Below are 15,634 nucleotides of genomic sequence, written 5' to 3'. Positions count from 1 at the left end.
CAGCTACATAGTATTGTTGAAAAAAATAAATAGGTTATGTTATAGGAATAATAAAATCTTAAAATTTTTTCAAAATATAATTTTATAGTAGGCCTAATAGTCTTTATGTTATTTTATTAACATATAAACATTTATTTTTCATCATTTTTAAGTCTGCTGCTAGTCTCCTAAAAAACAACAAGTACTTAACACCAAAAAAAACTTAAATGCAAAATCCTTCACCATTTAGACATGTTAATGACAAAATATTTGCAATGATAGAGACTGAACAGTAATAGTACATGAAGTTATTTGGCTTCAAAATTAGTGTAGGTTTTTTTATTTAAACATCAGAAAGACTGTTTAGGGGGGGTTGACAACAACGCATCAGCAAATATTGAAGTATAGAACTGGGAACACAAAATATACAGCATAAAACTCAGCATATTGAACATGAATAAAGCTTTTTTACATGCTCTTCACAAAACACAACAAAATTTAGCATGAGATTTCAGAAGAATCTGAACATTTGGCAACTTCATTTCAAATGAAAGGATATTAGTATAACACTGGTATGTTAATGATCAAAGTATCATACATGGGGCTTAGTTTCCCCGAGGTCACTAATCTGAATAATAGGTAACAAGTTATTATTTATAGAACAATACATGATGATACTGAGAATACAGGCATAAAATTGCCATGTTGAAGTTGTTGAAGTGATAAACAGGTTATCAGTACAAAGTAGCAAACATGTTTCAACAAAATTGTGCAGTCCTGTATTGCTTTCACTTGGGGCAAATCTCTAGTTGACAAAGCCTGAGCGTGTTTTAGTTTTGTTTTTATTTTAAATTATAAAATAAATATTTTAAAAAAAAAAGTTTTTCAATAAAAACTGGAATTTTCACAGCCAGGTAATGTTTAACAACCACATAATGGTTTTGTTTTTTTTTCTTCTGTGTAAAAAATGTTTTTGTTTTTTAAAAATCTCTTCAGCTATATCGTTGTATCACATTAGCTTATTGCCAATCTAGGTCGACTTGAGTGAGTCAGTCTCACAAGGTCTCTGTTAAACAGAGAGACTCTCTTGGGGAAGCTCATGGACAGCAGGTCCCACTTGAGGAAAAAACACAGCACTGCCAAGGTGACTGTGCAGGAAAGAGTTAGCCCTTCTTCTCAATGTAGTAGCTTCAATGTCTTTTCATGTGTAGAGAGAGGTGATCTGATCGGGAAAAGGCACGTTCACAAACTTGGCACTTGAATGGTTTGTCTCCTGTGTGTTTGCGAAAGTGGCGGGTTAATTCATCAGAACGAGCAAAACGCCAGGTACACCCGTCCCAATTACAAATGTAAGGTTTTTCACCTGAAAAATTGCAAAAAACAAAATAAGTAATTAAAACTTTAAAATCAAGAATTTAAAAAAAAATTAATTAAAATTTTCTTTGATAATAGTTTCTTGTGATTTGAAACACACAAAAATTTAAAACATTTTATGAAAAATTTCATATTTCATCATAAAATTATCAGCAATAGGCTACTCCACTTGTTTTTCCAATTTTTTTTATTTTTTAATTGTTTAACTCAATAGCTATTCAAACATTAAAAGATCAGTCTGCTCTTGGGTTAACAAGGGATGATTTAGATTAGATGATCTATTAATTAAGCCTCAGTTCTAAAAAGGGTTAAGGGACTTAGATTAGATGCTCTGTTAATTAAGCCTCACCTGTATGTGTTCGCCGGTGGGCTTTCAGATGTGAGCTTTTGGTATAGACCTTATTGCACCCTTCAAAGTCACAGCGGTGGACTCGTCGAGATTTCTGACTGTCGATGTCGTCATACATTTCTTCTATTTTTGCTTGGGACCGAGGGGTTTGGTACATCAGTTTTTTACTCTGTGTTTCTATAAGGCTCATAACACTTGAGTGAGACTTGAATTGTCTGAAAATTTTAAAAAGTATTTCTTTAAAATAAATGCACTTTTTTAAAGTCATTTTAGAAACTCAAATGAGCAAATCAGTCGTACATATTTTAGTCTGAGTTTACAGAAGCAAGGGGATTGTATAAAAAGTTAAGTTGAAAAGTACCCATCTAATATCCTATATATATTAAAATATACGAGCCGGCCCGCGGCATAACATACGCCGCTATTTAGTTGTTTCTAATTTTCAGTAATTCATAATTTGTGAATTCGACAGTACCAACGCTGACACTGAAAATATTTCTTTAAAACACTATAAGTAGCTCGTTAAGGACCATAACCCCCCCTTCCTCCCCCCCCTACGTTTAAAATCGTTGGCTCTGCTTGTAAACATTTAGAGTGAACACAGCTTACTAAAACCATGTAGGGGTGGGGAGGTAGGGAGCGCGTTTACAGCTTGTTTTCTAGGCGCATTTGCAGCTTGTTTTCTAGCGGCTCCCAGAAGAGAATTATATATATAGATTATAAACTTAAAAGGGGAACTTACTCTGATGCTTCTTTAATTCTCTGGAGAGACAAAAGGGCAGCTGATCCAATCTTATTGACACCTTCTGATGGTGAATCTTCTGGCTCTGTTAATAGATAAAAGAACACCTAATGTTAATATAGTCACACTAACATCAAAGTTACACAAAAAGTGACTTGAACAATATTAAAGTTAATATTACACCTAACTTACTAACTAATGAACACAAGTATATTTTTTTACTCCCTAAACCTGAGTGACCATGATGATGAAATGGGCAGGTATGAAGCAAGGACTTACCACGTTTAGGAACTCTAAGATCCAGGCCTTGGTGGGTATCTGAGTCTGATCTACGTGCTCGCTTGACTAAAGAAAGATCAACCGGCTCGTTCTGGTCCTGCAAGATAAACCAAACCAATTAAAAAATTAATTAACTTCAATTCTTGGAGATAATATATTTTTAAAAAGCTCTTGACATGACTGAACTGGAACACTTTGGTTCCACTAGAACCAATGGTTAATGTTAATGTTTTGAGTACATGTATAAGCAGATAAATCTAATGGGATTTCTTTGTAGAGCAACAAGAACATATTTTAAAATACACTGGGTGTTTCTTAAAGAAAATAACTTTTACTTTATAAATTGTTATATAGAAAAAGTTGAATGAGCTCAATAAAGTGATAAGAGTTTTTAGTATATAAGTTAAAATAACTAAATTAAAATTAAAAAGAATAACAAAGAAATGAAAGAAAAGAAACTCACTTTATCATCAGAATGGTGAGACAAGGCAGGAGAATATGAGGGTGAAATATAAGCAGACTGGTCAAACTCAGTTTTGATAGTGACTTTCTGGCTCAGGTCTGGGATATTCAAGGCATTCCACGGTTCTCTGGTGATCATGCTGGGCTCGTGCATGAGTTTCAAACGCTTCTGTAAAGCGTACTTATTATCTGTGGTGGTGCTGTCCGAGCTGTCGTTGAATGCTACCGGACTGTTCTTCTGTTCTATCAAATACGAAGAGGTTGACGAGGCTTGAGGGGAGAGAGACAAAGGGGGAGAGGGGGAGGATAACGGAGACGGTGACTGTTTTTTAGTACTCATATCCATATGTACTGATGAACAATGCTGAGGGCTGTGGGCCCCTGCGTCGTTGTGACAGCACTTGGTACTCTCTACACTATGGGATTTTGTTCTGCTGGTTTCTTTTTTCTGTACATACGAGCTCTGCTGGCTTCTTTGTTTAGCAGGGTCCACATCTGGACTAGCCCGGGCTGACCCGCGCTTGCCTGAATAATAACAGTCTGGGGTTTTGTTGGGCCTGCTTTTGGAAGCGGCCAGAAAAGTCCTGGCTTTGGATGAAGATAACACGATGCTACTGGAATCTCGGGTTATACTGTTGTGTTCGCTGTCGCTGTCCGCCCCGTCACCATCGCTGCCACTGTGGTGGCGCTTGTGTCCGTGAGCAAAGTGAGTCCGGGTGGTGAACTGGGGGGACAGGGGGGACAAGGTGGACACTGAATGTGCTGGGACACCCTCCGGTGATGGGCTAGGTGTTACAAATGCTGACGATGAATCTTGAGTCATTCTCTCTTCTAACTGCTGTTGAGGAAAGAGAAAGGAAATCAGCCAAGTTAATAAAGTTAAATTTTATGAAGTATACAAAGACATAATATTTTTACAAGAATTTAATCTTTACACAAAATAATAGCTGGGAACTGTGTTCAGCTTTGGCAGTAAACCATTAAAAAACAAAAAATGGAGGCTGTTAATGTAATTTACTCCATTCTGTAAATATATTAAAATCTATAACTCTCTACTTAAGAACAATGAATGAAAATGATGAGTAATGATGGTATACTTTTAACAATGTTAGCATACACATTACAAATATAGTCATTAGCAGGATGAAAGCTGACTAATATTTGTTAGTTATTGAGTCAGTAAAATATTTCATTACATGTCTCATATGGCAAGTTCTGCACCACTGGTTTTGAGTTTCAGACACAATGACACCCCCCTCCCCCACCTCATTTAAGTTGACTAAGTTGCACCTAAAAAACTCCCCTGGACATGTAACTGATCTGCCACTCCCATCTGAAGGTAAGATACCTGCATCTACCTGGATCCATCACCTTATCAACTAGCCGTGTAAACCTATCTCAGAGATTTGTCAGGTGACAGGCAGGGGAGGGGGTAGTGGGGGAGAAAGGAGTGACTTTCAAACAAAAATAAAGAGGTTGAGGGAAGTGTTATAAATCCTTGAAGGGACAGGATCCCTGAGTCACCCTGTAAAGGAAGTGGATGACACAAGGGGGGGGGGGGGGGGGGGTCAAAGGTTAAGGGGGGGGGGGGGGGGGGGGGGGCTTTGGTTTGTAGGACAAACATCACATTACATTACTCAGTAACACAGCTACATTACACACAGTGGTTTTCTACAAGTAGAAACATGAATGTGTTAGGAGAGTTAGAGTAGAGTAAACTTGTTCGATGATCTTGACCTACAAACATTCTCTGACTGCTGTAAACAACATGTTTAAGTGGACACATAGCCCCAATGTAATTTTTAACCTGGGATTTAGCTCTGATTTTCTGTGACACATGAGTTTCTCACATCATACTCTTTCTACCCCACAGTCAGAAATAAAACTTCATTAGGGGGGGGGGGGGGGCAGCGGAGGGGGCAGGAGAGAGGGCAAAACAATAGTTTATTCTCTGTTGTCATTCAAGTGTTATGTGTTATCCAGATATTGTATGAAAGGTTATAGTACTAGATACAGACAAAAACTATAGGACTAAACTACAGAAATAAGACTAAAAACAGTAAAATGCAATGTTAGTAGCCACTACAACTTGCCAGTTTTTTTACTTCCAAAAAACCAAAATAAATACAACCAAAAAAAAAACTATGCGACAATAAAAGATAATAAAGAATGTTAATAGCATTATAGAAGACTACAAACAGGCGTTAAATGAGAAGCAGGGTACAAGCACGCGGAAAGTGCAAGGACATCCTTGTGCACGACAGTCTAGCTAAACTACAGCCACAGGCAGTGTGAAGGGGGGTGTGTGGCTGACTTACCGCCATGAAGACAAACTGAAGCGCCCCCTCGCGGGACAGATCCTGACACCAGACACCCCTGTACCCAGATGGGACCTGCCAACAAGGGTTCGGACTGTGTTCCAGCATCGGTTAGCGTTAACAAACCAAGACGGTTAAAACCTCCTGGTTTTGGGTTTGAGCTATTTCAAACAAACTATTAGCTGATGCCGTCACAATGAGGGTGGTGACAATTTGATAAGTCACAACAAAATGGAACCGATGTTATCCGATTTATTTATATCCAAATATTCTTCTTTAGTAGTCTCTCTATTAAAAAAATACAAAAAAAAGTGTCCATGTAACCACAGTATAATCTACTAACAGAACAAATCTTATTATTAACACACTAATTAACTGGGTTTTTTTTTTATTCAAGCATCTTGCAACTTGCTGAATATGCACCGTGTAAGCCCATGTTTACATAAAGATAATATCACAGGGAAGAATGAAGCTAGCACTCAGAAACTGTATACTAAACACAAACTGCCTGAGGTTATGTTGCTAGCCTATATACACATCACACTGGGAAGAATTGAAGAATGTGTTAATAAGCAATTTACGCAGTGTCTGGTTCTCACTGTATTTCTGACATTAACAGTTTGTCTGTACAGTTGTACATTGTCAATAAATTATAGCATCACAACCGCAAAAGATGCGTAAATAAGCAATTTTTGTAAGTTATCTCCCATCATGATACATATTGCAGTTTCATACACCGATGAATGTCTATATAAACGACATGTTATCTCCCTTTAGGTCCCTAGTCAAAATTTTATGTCTCCAGACAAGACAGTCACCCCTTCCCCACCCCCCCCCCCCACCCACATCATGTCCTCACATTCACCCCTTCCCACTTTCCTGGCATGACATTCCTCCCCTCCCACCCCCTATGTTAGTCAGCCCCCACCTCCCGGCCTGACATTCACCCCTTCCCCCCCCCTCCCCCTTCCTGGCATGACATTCCTCCCCTCACACACCCCCTATGTTAGTCACCCCCTCACCTCCCGTGCTGACAATTGCCCCCCCCCCCCCCCACCTCCCGTGCTGACAATTACTCCCCCCCCCCTTCCTGGCATGACATTCCTCCCCTCCCACATCCCCATGATAGTCACCCCCTCACCTCCCGGCCTGACATTCACCCCCCCCCCCCCGACAGTTCCGATGACGTTAAGCTCATCACGACCCTGCCCTATTGAACGTGTGGTGAGGTATCGATCTCCCAGCGCCGTGGGCGTGCGGCAAGGTGAACAGCCTATAGACCCCCCCCCCCCCCCCCGCTCCCTGCTCAGTGTATGGTAGGGGGTGGTGGTGAGTGTGGGCGTAGTCGTGGGACAAGGTGAACAGCCTATAGAAACCCCCCCCCCCCCCCACCCGCTTAGTGTAATGGTAGGGGGTGGTGGTGGTGAGTGTGGGCGATCTCTCGTAGTCGTGGGACTAGGTGAACAGCCTACGGTTGTGGTTGGGGGGGGGGGGGTGGTGTTGTTAGTTGTGGACGCTCTCCCTGCACCGCGGTCGTGCAGTTGGGTAAAATAACATACAAACTTTACACAACGATCTACGTATCAAACCGCTCACATACCCCCGGGGGGCTGATGTAAAGGGGGGGGGGGGTGAAATCAATTGGACAGTTTATCTAATGATTTATTGAACACACCGTGGTGCTATGTGCATGTCCTAACGAACACATAACCTTTTCATGCCAGACTTCGTGTTTCCAGAAAAAAAAAAATTGACAGCTGATTTTTTGTTCCACCTTGAGAAATATAATCGTTACAGGAGCTAGACAGTAGTAAGGACCGAACAGAAGGCGGTTAAAACAGTGATAGATAAAACCCCGCTGGTAGATATCACGTGACGACCCCAACAGGCGGTGGAAACGTAAACAGACGGACACACTTAAGCAGCTGAGATAGACGACACCTTGCATGACAGGCCAATCCTCCCCCCAGCGGCCCCAGGTCAAGTGTTGGTGACGCTTGGGGTCGACACTTGGTCATGTGACGTTATCGTCCGCACTCGTTTGTCACGTGACTGACAACCAACACCCCCCCCCCCCCCGGTTTTGTCAGCACGGGATCACAACGCGCGATAGTGTGAGTAGTATCGACAGACATTTTTTGACGTGGGAGGCGGAGCAGGGGGGGGGGGTTGCGGTAGGGTGGAGGTGGTGAGCACTTGAGGTTTCACGTGAGTTACTCAAGCGTTGGTGTCTGAGTACTAACATCACGTCATACTGTGTGAGTAGTTCGCTGTAGTCTCGTGAGTCACCATGTGTAGGAAAGGGGAAAATGAAAACAAGTCGCTGAAGATAGAACAACCGTGTGATTGTTAACGTTCACACTTTATGTCACCCTGCCACATATAGCTGACCTGGGGATATTTTTAACTCCACTTCTCTCTCACACACTACACTCGGTTTTAAGTAGTTGATTTTTTTTTTTAAATATGCGCATTTAAATAACAATATCCACGTTCGTAACGAAAATAGATATCCATTATTCAAATCTGACTTTGTAATGAAACCTGAACTGACGGTATACAAATAAACAAGTTACCAAACACGGTCCCATATCTAAATACCCCCCCCCCCCCCTCACACACATATCTTGTAAACAATAAGATATCTATTTATTATTTTTGGGGAAAATGTTTATGAACACAATGGACTGGAAGCGAAAGTACCAATCCTCGAAAAGATAACACCAAATTCGCCCCGCTACGGGAATTACACAAAAAGCTATTTATAGACCAAGATAAATAACCTACACGGTACATCCGGGAAAAGTCGAAGAAAATAAGATTTGCGAGTTACGTCAAGGTTAGGGAGGGGAAAATGGAGGGCTGGGTGGCATATGTCAACAAAAAAAGTTCACGTACAGTACTGTGTCAATATTTTGTATCATATTTTGGGTCCTGTATTGTACCGTGCCCATATTTTGTATCATATTTTAGGTTATGTACAGTAAGCAGGGAAGTGTTTGGGGGAGGGGGTGGGGTACACACAGAGTTTCTTCCAGGCATCTCTTCGGGGGGGGGGGGGGGGGCTTCGCCCTCCCTAAGAAAGTCTACCGCCCCCGAACGAAATGAAATTTATATAGAAAATATATATTTTGAACAGTGTCCGTCCCCCACCCCCCGAACAAAGTCTACCGCCCGCCCCCCCCCCCCCCCCGGAGAAAAAAGTCTGGAAGAAACACTGGGTACACAGACCTCAAAACGAAAGATGTCTCACGTAAAGCTGAAGTTAATCTATTTACGACGTCTCGAATAGAAACAACAAACTGACATTTTTAAAATGACTGACACCCCCCTAATAACACGATACATTCCTGGCTACTTGTGTGGTACTAGACTTGTCTATTACGATGTCCCATTGAATACAACTCACTGTTCTAGCAAGTCAGCACCTGTACACCCACCTGTTCAATAATGTCAGATTTCTTAGTTGAACGTTCTATAAAAGTGTCAGCCATTAGACAGGCAAAACCATATTCCATAACATTAACGAGGTCTCCATTATTCTCCATAACATTAACGAGGTCTCCATTATTCTCCATTACATTAACGAGTCTCTTTAACACCTTTGACTTTCAGCCCCGGCCAGTTAAGGTGGAACTAGAACATGACAAAGTTATTTCCCTTTAGTGTAATGATCTCCCTTCTACTCGATTTAGTCTTGTTTGATGTAGACAGGGGAAGATAATGTAGTATACAGCCCACCACCCCACCCTCCATAGACACAAACGTGGTTAAAACTTCCTTGTTTTGTTTTTATTTTTTTATCTATTTATTATTTTGTTGGAAATTTTTTATCCGCTTCCTTTTGTTAAATCTTTTTTTTTCAAATGTTTAAATCAGGATCTTTATAATACAACTCAGTAGAAACAGATTAGCGAACAAAAAAATTTAAATACCGAAACACCGGGTAGACTAAAGAACAGAAACAGCGGGTAGACTAAAGAACAGAAACACCGGGTAGACTAAAGAACAGAATCACCGGGTAGACTAAAGAACAGAAACACCGGGTAGACTAAAGAACAAAAACACCGGGTAGACTAAAGAACAGAAACACCGGGTTGACTAAAGAACAGAAACACCGGGTTGACTAAAGAACAGAAACGCCGGGTAGACTAAAGAACAGAAACACCGGGTACACTAAAGAACAGAAACACCGGGCAGACTAACAAACAGAAACACCGGGTAGACTAAAGAACAGAAACACCGGGTAGACTAAAGAACAGAAACACCGAGTAGACTAAAGAACAAAAACACCGGGTAGACTAAAGAACAGAAACACCGGGTCAGACAACAAGAACCTAGTTCAAATATCGATTCGTACTCGGTGCTAATAAATACCGTGACACAGAGTACCACAGATGTCTTCTTGTTATCGAACTCAACATCGAAATGGTATCAATACAATCAATATCAGAACCGCCCTTAATCGATAGATCGATAACATGACAGCCGTACTCTTTAAGCACTGAGCAGGCGGAGATTTTTAACAAGGAAGATTCTTGTCATACAAAGGGGGGGTAATCACTCCATTCAAAAGATTAGGAGTATTTTTGCGATACCCTGTGCTTCGTTAAAACAATTATGTGATTAAAACGTATGTGATTAAAACATTTCTTCCAATTATATCTCTTTAATTCTTAATTCTAGAAAATTAACAAATAGTCAACTATGTGAAACGGAACGAATTTTAAATGTTGAGGGTCACGGTTTAACCAGCCACGTTTGTTAATCTAAATTAGCTGAAATAATATAGTAAAACCCTCCCCTACCCCATACAGGACACGGGTGATGGAGGGGGAGGTGGTAGTGAGGTAAAAATGTATTATGTAATATTGCAAACATGACCATTATAACTATGATAATAAGAACAGTGAGTGCACACGTTGATTTCTATACACGGCTCGGGTTAATGTTCTTACCTGCCTCCCCCCCCCCCCCCCCCCCCCCACCACTACCACCACCCTTTCCCCAGCCGCGCCGTGAAACACAAAGCTGAGGAGAGATCGAATGTTGAATCAAGGTCAATATCTACCTACACACGGGCAAGTCACGCGTATTGAGAGGCTCGGTAACATAAGTTTCAACAATACACCACGGCGGTACGGCACATCGTACAGTACTCGTCTAGTCAGGTAGTAGGTAACAGATACTTTAACTGTTAGAGCTGGGGTTGTGTTTAATTTTAGAGCTAGGGTTAAAGTGTCATTCCTGGCGAGATTCTACGTTATAAACCCAGTAGTCCCCTGTTTAGAGCTAGGGTTAAAGTGTCATTCCAGACGAGATTCTACATTATAAACCCAGAAGTCCCCTGGGTTATGTCATATGACGTCAACAAAGGTCAGATGCCTGTACAGCATTCACAACAGCTGAGATTACATGTCAGTTAACTGTATGTGTGTCTAACATGACAACACACACTAGCCTACTTGATGTCAGTTAACTGTATGTGTGTAACATAAAATCACACACTAACCTACTTGATGTCAGTTAACTGTACGTATGTCTAACATGACACCACAAGCTAGCCTACTTGATGTCAGTTAACTGTATGTGTTCTAACTTGACATCACAAACTAGCCAACGTAATGTCAGTTAACTGTATGTGTGTAACATAAAATCACACACTAACCTACTTGATGTCAGTTAACTGTACGTATGTCTAACATGACACCACAAGCTAGCCTACTTGATGTCAGTTAACTGTATGTGTTCTAACTTGACATCACAAGCTAGCCTACTTGATGTCAGTTAACTGTATGTGTGTCTAACATGACATCACAAACTAGCCTACTTGATGTCAGTTAACTGAACGTGTGTCTAACATGACATCACACACTAACCTACTTGATGTCAGTTAACTGTATGTGTGTCTAACATGACACCACACACTAGCAACTTGTCAAGACTGATGTCCCTTTACACTTTACGTGACACACAGGGCCGGTGGTTAAGTCTGAGAACAATTACCATAACCAATGTGATGTGCTATGCATGTCGAATGGTTAACGTTCCTGTGGGACAACTGACTGAGTGAAAGTAAAGACACACTAAAGTTGGTCTCAGACTGTTAGAAGGTTTAACTTTAAACACACAAGTAAAACTGTGTTAAGATAAATAATAAACACCTAGATCTTAATCTAGATCTAGATACTAGAATCTAGATCTAGCTATGATAACATTAGGCCTACAAATAACTTGAATATAATAAAAACCATTCGCCCACTTATTTAAATTAAAAAAAAATATTTCTTTGTCTAGAATCTAGAAATAGTTAAGTTTAAATTTATTATTGTATTAATTAATTAACTCGACTTTGTTAAATTTTAGTGTACGCCGACCAAGGGATATGGAGTTTGAGATCAGAAATACCGAAATAGAGCACTCACGAAATTATTTTGTAAACAAAACATTTTAGAATAGGTGGGCGGTGCCAAGAATTAATTCAATATGTGAATATAATCACAACTAATCAATATACAAATTACAAAATATGGTCTATATATTACTAGATTCTATATAATAATTAATAATATCAAGAACAACAGTAGTGTCAGTAGTATAAAAAAAATAATAGGCTAAATAAATATATATTATAAGCCTATAGATCTAGTATTTAGTATTCTTGAGTCTATGACTCTATAGTCTATAGTTAGATAATATCAAGTCAAGTCCACTCACTGTCAAAATTTCACTCCCACCAATAAAATACCAGTCTCAGTCAGTGTACCACTGTCAGTGAGTGTCTGTTGTGTTGTGTTACTGTTAAAAATGAAAATACTCAACAATTTTCACTTTTTTTCTCACGAATAAAAAATAAAATAAAACTACAATTCACACGCTTTTAATAAAGGCTAAGCTGTATTTTAAAATAAAAATAAACGTACTTGTTCTTGTACATCCAGAACACATAGAAAATATAATATTTATCCCTAGGTCCTAGTGTAGTGTTCAGCTTATCCGGAACGTGTATGAATAACACAAGAGTTCTGCGTAGACTGTATTTAGAGTGATCTCCCCTCTACTTGGGCTTGGCCCAACTATTTTTTCTCCCCTACTTTTTCCGCCTGGTGGGTGTGTCTAGGAGTGGCCCATTCGCCTATCGGCCAAGATAATAATAGACGAGGGGGCGAAGAGGGGAAAAACGAGTGGATGGGTGGAGGCGGGCAGAGGCGGAGCAGAGGTAGGGGGGGGGGGACTGTTATTTAGTGGTGGTGCAGTTAGTTTACGCGAACGGTGAAAGGACGATTTTGTTGTGCCAAAAACTAAACGATATAAACAACAGGGGGGGGGGGGGGGGAAGGGAAGAGTAGGCGTGTTATAACGGTAGTAGAGGGTAGAGTAGGCAAGTTATAACGAATAGAGGGTAGAGTGGGAAAGTTATAACAGGAGGTGAGAGTAGAGTAGGCAAGTCGTAACAGTAGTAGAAGGTAGAGTAGGCAAGTTATAACGAATAGAAGGTAGAGTAGACAAGTTATATCAGTAGTAGAGAGTAGAGTAGGCAAGTTATATCAGTAGTAGAGAGTACAATAGGCAATTTATAACGAGTAGAAAGTAGAGTAGGCAAGCTACAACGGTAGTCGAGGGTAGAGTAGGCAAGTTACAAGAGTAAGGAGGAATTAAGCCATTAAGGTCTAGTAAATAATGGTCAGTGTTGTTTCGAAATTAATGAGTTTTATATAGGCCCCTAAGTTATGTAACATTTATATTATAACTATATCAGTTAAGTATTAATTGTGAGGAAATATTTTGGAAAGATGATACAGTCGTTTTGTATGACAAAAAAAAAAGTACCCTAAAGAGTAGCAAAGAATCCACTAGGAGATCTCGAGGAGAACTTGAGCATCTATCAATGTAACCATTGTAAGGTAGCGGTATTGAAGGCACGCAGTTCGACACTGGCGTTCTAAAACCTCGCCACACAGGATACATTGAGGTGGGAGGGGGGTGCGTGGTGGGGAGGGGTGGAGAGGGGGGGGGGGAGTTTTCCGGTAGATTACAAATCATCTTAGATTACTAGGGCCCCATATAAGGGCGTGGGTGGGGGTGAGGGAAGGAGGGAGGGGAGCCCCGAAGGTGGGCGAGGGTGTACACAATCCAGGTATTTTCTGTTCACAAATTAGGTAGGTGTGACAGGATGAAACCCGTGCCAGGGGAAAGGAGAGATGGGCTGAGGAAGATGAATAAGGGGGGGGGGAGGTTGGTGGGGGGGGGGGGGGGGCAATGGGGGTGTGTGAAGGGGAGATGTGTGTGGGGTGGAGTTTTAGGGGGAGATAGGTGGGGGAGATTGAAGGTTGGAGTTGTGTGGGGAAAGGTGTGGTGTGGGGGATATTGGTGAGGAGGGAGTTGTGTAGAGGGTGTGGTGTGGGGAAGTGTGGTTGGGAGGGGGTATAATGGCAGGGAGAAGGGGGTTGTTTGGGGAGGGGGTGTAGTGGAGAGGAGTAATGTGGTAGTGTGGTTGGGAGGGGGAGAGGTATTGGGGAAGTGTGTGGTGTGTAAGGAGTTAGTGTGAGGGAGAGAGGGGTAGGGGAGAGGTGTGGAGGAAAGAGTATGGGGAGTAAGGGGGAGGCTAATTAACAACGATACAGATGCGGGGCGAGGATAGTGCTAACGAGAGGCAGGATGCTGGAGGGTACGTAAGACTTAATTAGCCGAGAGGGGGGGGGGGGGGGGGGGCTCTGACGAAGCCGGGTATTCGAGGACTAAAGTAAACAATGTACGACCCTCTCTCAACTTCAGGTCACCGAGAGTCAGAACACCCCCCCTACCCCCCCCCCCCACCACACACACACGCCTCCGTGCGGGGAGAATTATGTCACAGTCCTCTGATGACATCTCGGCCCAGAAAATTATGTCACCGCCCCTAGCCTCCCCTTCCCCTTACCGGTTGTGTTGGTTTCATTTAAGGACATCCCTGTACACGTCAAAATAAAAAAAAAATTAAAAAATTAAAATAAAAACGAAAATAAAAACACGCCAGGTAAAACGAGTAGGTGTAGAGGGCTGCTGCAATAAAGGGGGAGGGGTGGGGGGGGGGGAACTACCGCTACCTTCGCTGTTTGAAAACTAACCGAGGCGTGTACGGTAGGTAAAAATTTGTGAGGGGGAGGTGCGTTGTTGTAAGGGTTGGGAGGGACAAGCAAGGAAGGACAGCTAGATGGACAGCTCAGGACAGCTAACTGGACAGCAGACATCACTGACACCAACGTTAAGTGTCGTTACCGTCTGATTAAATGCGGTCATAAGCCTGACGTGTTTTGTCATTCATTAGACAACATACTCATATTACATACACACACCCATTTATATATATATATATATATATATATATATATATATATATATATATATATATATATAGAACATACTACTTTGTGATTTCGTATGTATAGTGTTAGTATAATAGAAGATTAGTCGTATGCTGGACATAGTCATTATGGATACAAAGGGCCCAAGTCGCTATCGTATAGGTATGTTCCCTGTAATACCTGTTGGTCATTTTAACTGATGGGAGCACTGTACATATTATCAGTGGGTATGTCATTTGACTAAATATTGCGATTAGAGATTAAATGAGATACGGTTTCTGAGTTTGTGTATAACAAAAAACCAGCTCAAATTTATTTTTAAAAAGTATTTTTTTTAAATTCACGAAAAAAAAAACTATCTGCCAAAGATTGAAAAATTAAGCCCTGAATGCAAGTTATGGGTGAATACAATACCTTCTGTTGTATCACATATACCTGCCTTATACAACCGTCAGCGGATGTAAAATGTGAATCGGAAAAAGAAGAAAGAGCAGCGTTGTAGAGAGAGTTAACAGTAGAACGTGCATACGGGAGAAGGCAGGCGAATATTTCTCGGTCAACAATGCTGATTGTTTCCAATGCAGCAGCCGTTTAGTGCAATTAGCACGCAGCGACTTATCGTTATAACCCTAAACAACCCAGGGGTATAAAAACCTAACTTGAATGTACTGGCTGTTTTAATTGGCTGACAAAAAAGTGAGTACAATATGCGCACAATTTGCGAATTTAAAAAATTGTAATCACAAAAAAAAATTTTAAAAAAAATAAAAATTTTTTTTTAAAAATT

The 15,634-nt window shown here is 40.9% G+C and overlaps 1 protein-coding gene across 3 annotated transcripts; it reads right to left on the bottom strand.

Annotated features, from left to right (window-relative positions):
* Positions 1–100: 100 nt before the first annotated feature.
* Positions 101–12,589, bottom strand: LOC131928889 (Krueppel-like factor 12). 3 transcript variants are annotated; one of them, XM_059285041.1, is made up of 7 exons: positions 12,427–12,589; positions 5,504–5,791; positions 3,187–4,023; positions 2,724–2,820; positions 2,445–2,529; positions 1,703–1,917; positions 101–1,342 (listed from the first exon to the last, which is right to left on the bottom strand). In XM_059285041.1, the coding sequence occupies exons 2-7, from the start codon at positions 5,609–5,611 to the stop codon at positions 1,170–1,172; spliced, it is 1,515 nt and encodes a 504-aa protein (XP_059141024.1). In that variant the 5' UTR covers positions 5,612–5,791; positions 12,427–12,589; the 3' UTR covers positions 101–1,169. The 3 variants fall into 3 exon arrangements, with proteins under 3 accessions (XP_059141024.1, XP_059141025.1, XP_059141026.1); XM_059285042.1 differs by having other exon boundaries at positions 3,187–4,020; XM_059285043.1 differs by lacking the exon at positions 5,504–5,791.
* Positions 12,590–15,634: the final 3,045 nt, after the last annotated feature.

This window comes from Physella acuta, unplaced genomic scaffold (assembly GCF_028476545.2).
Source record: "Physella acuta isolate Inbredline_101_S28 unplaced genomic scaffold, ASM2847654v3 ptg001560l, whole genome shotgun sequence".
In the NCBI taxonomy this organism is placed as follows: Eukaryota; Metazoa; Mollusca; class Gastropoda; family Physidae; genus Physella; species Physella acuta.
Note: the sequence above shows the minus strand (reverse complement) of the source record. Positions and strands in the feature narration are given on the sequence as shown.

What these genes read in the sequence shown, in the direction of transcription:
- LOC131928889 (XM_059285041.1), bottom strand. Translation starts at nt 5,611, where the DNA reads ATGCTGGAACACAGTCCGAACCCTTGTTGGCAGGTCCCATCTGGGTAC. An exon ending in TCTTAGAGTTCCTAAACGTG is followed by an intron (nt 2,530 to 2,723) that starts GTAAGTCCTTGC and finishes ATCTATTAACAG; the next exon opens with AGCCAGAAGATTCACCATCA. An exon ending in CCACCGGCGAACACATACAG is followed by an intron (nt 1,343 to 1,702) that starts GTGAGGCTTAAT and finishes GCAATTTTTCAG; the next exon opens with GTGAAAAACCTTACATTTGT.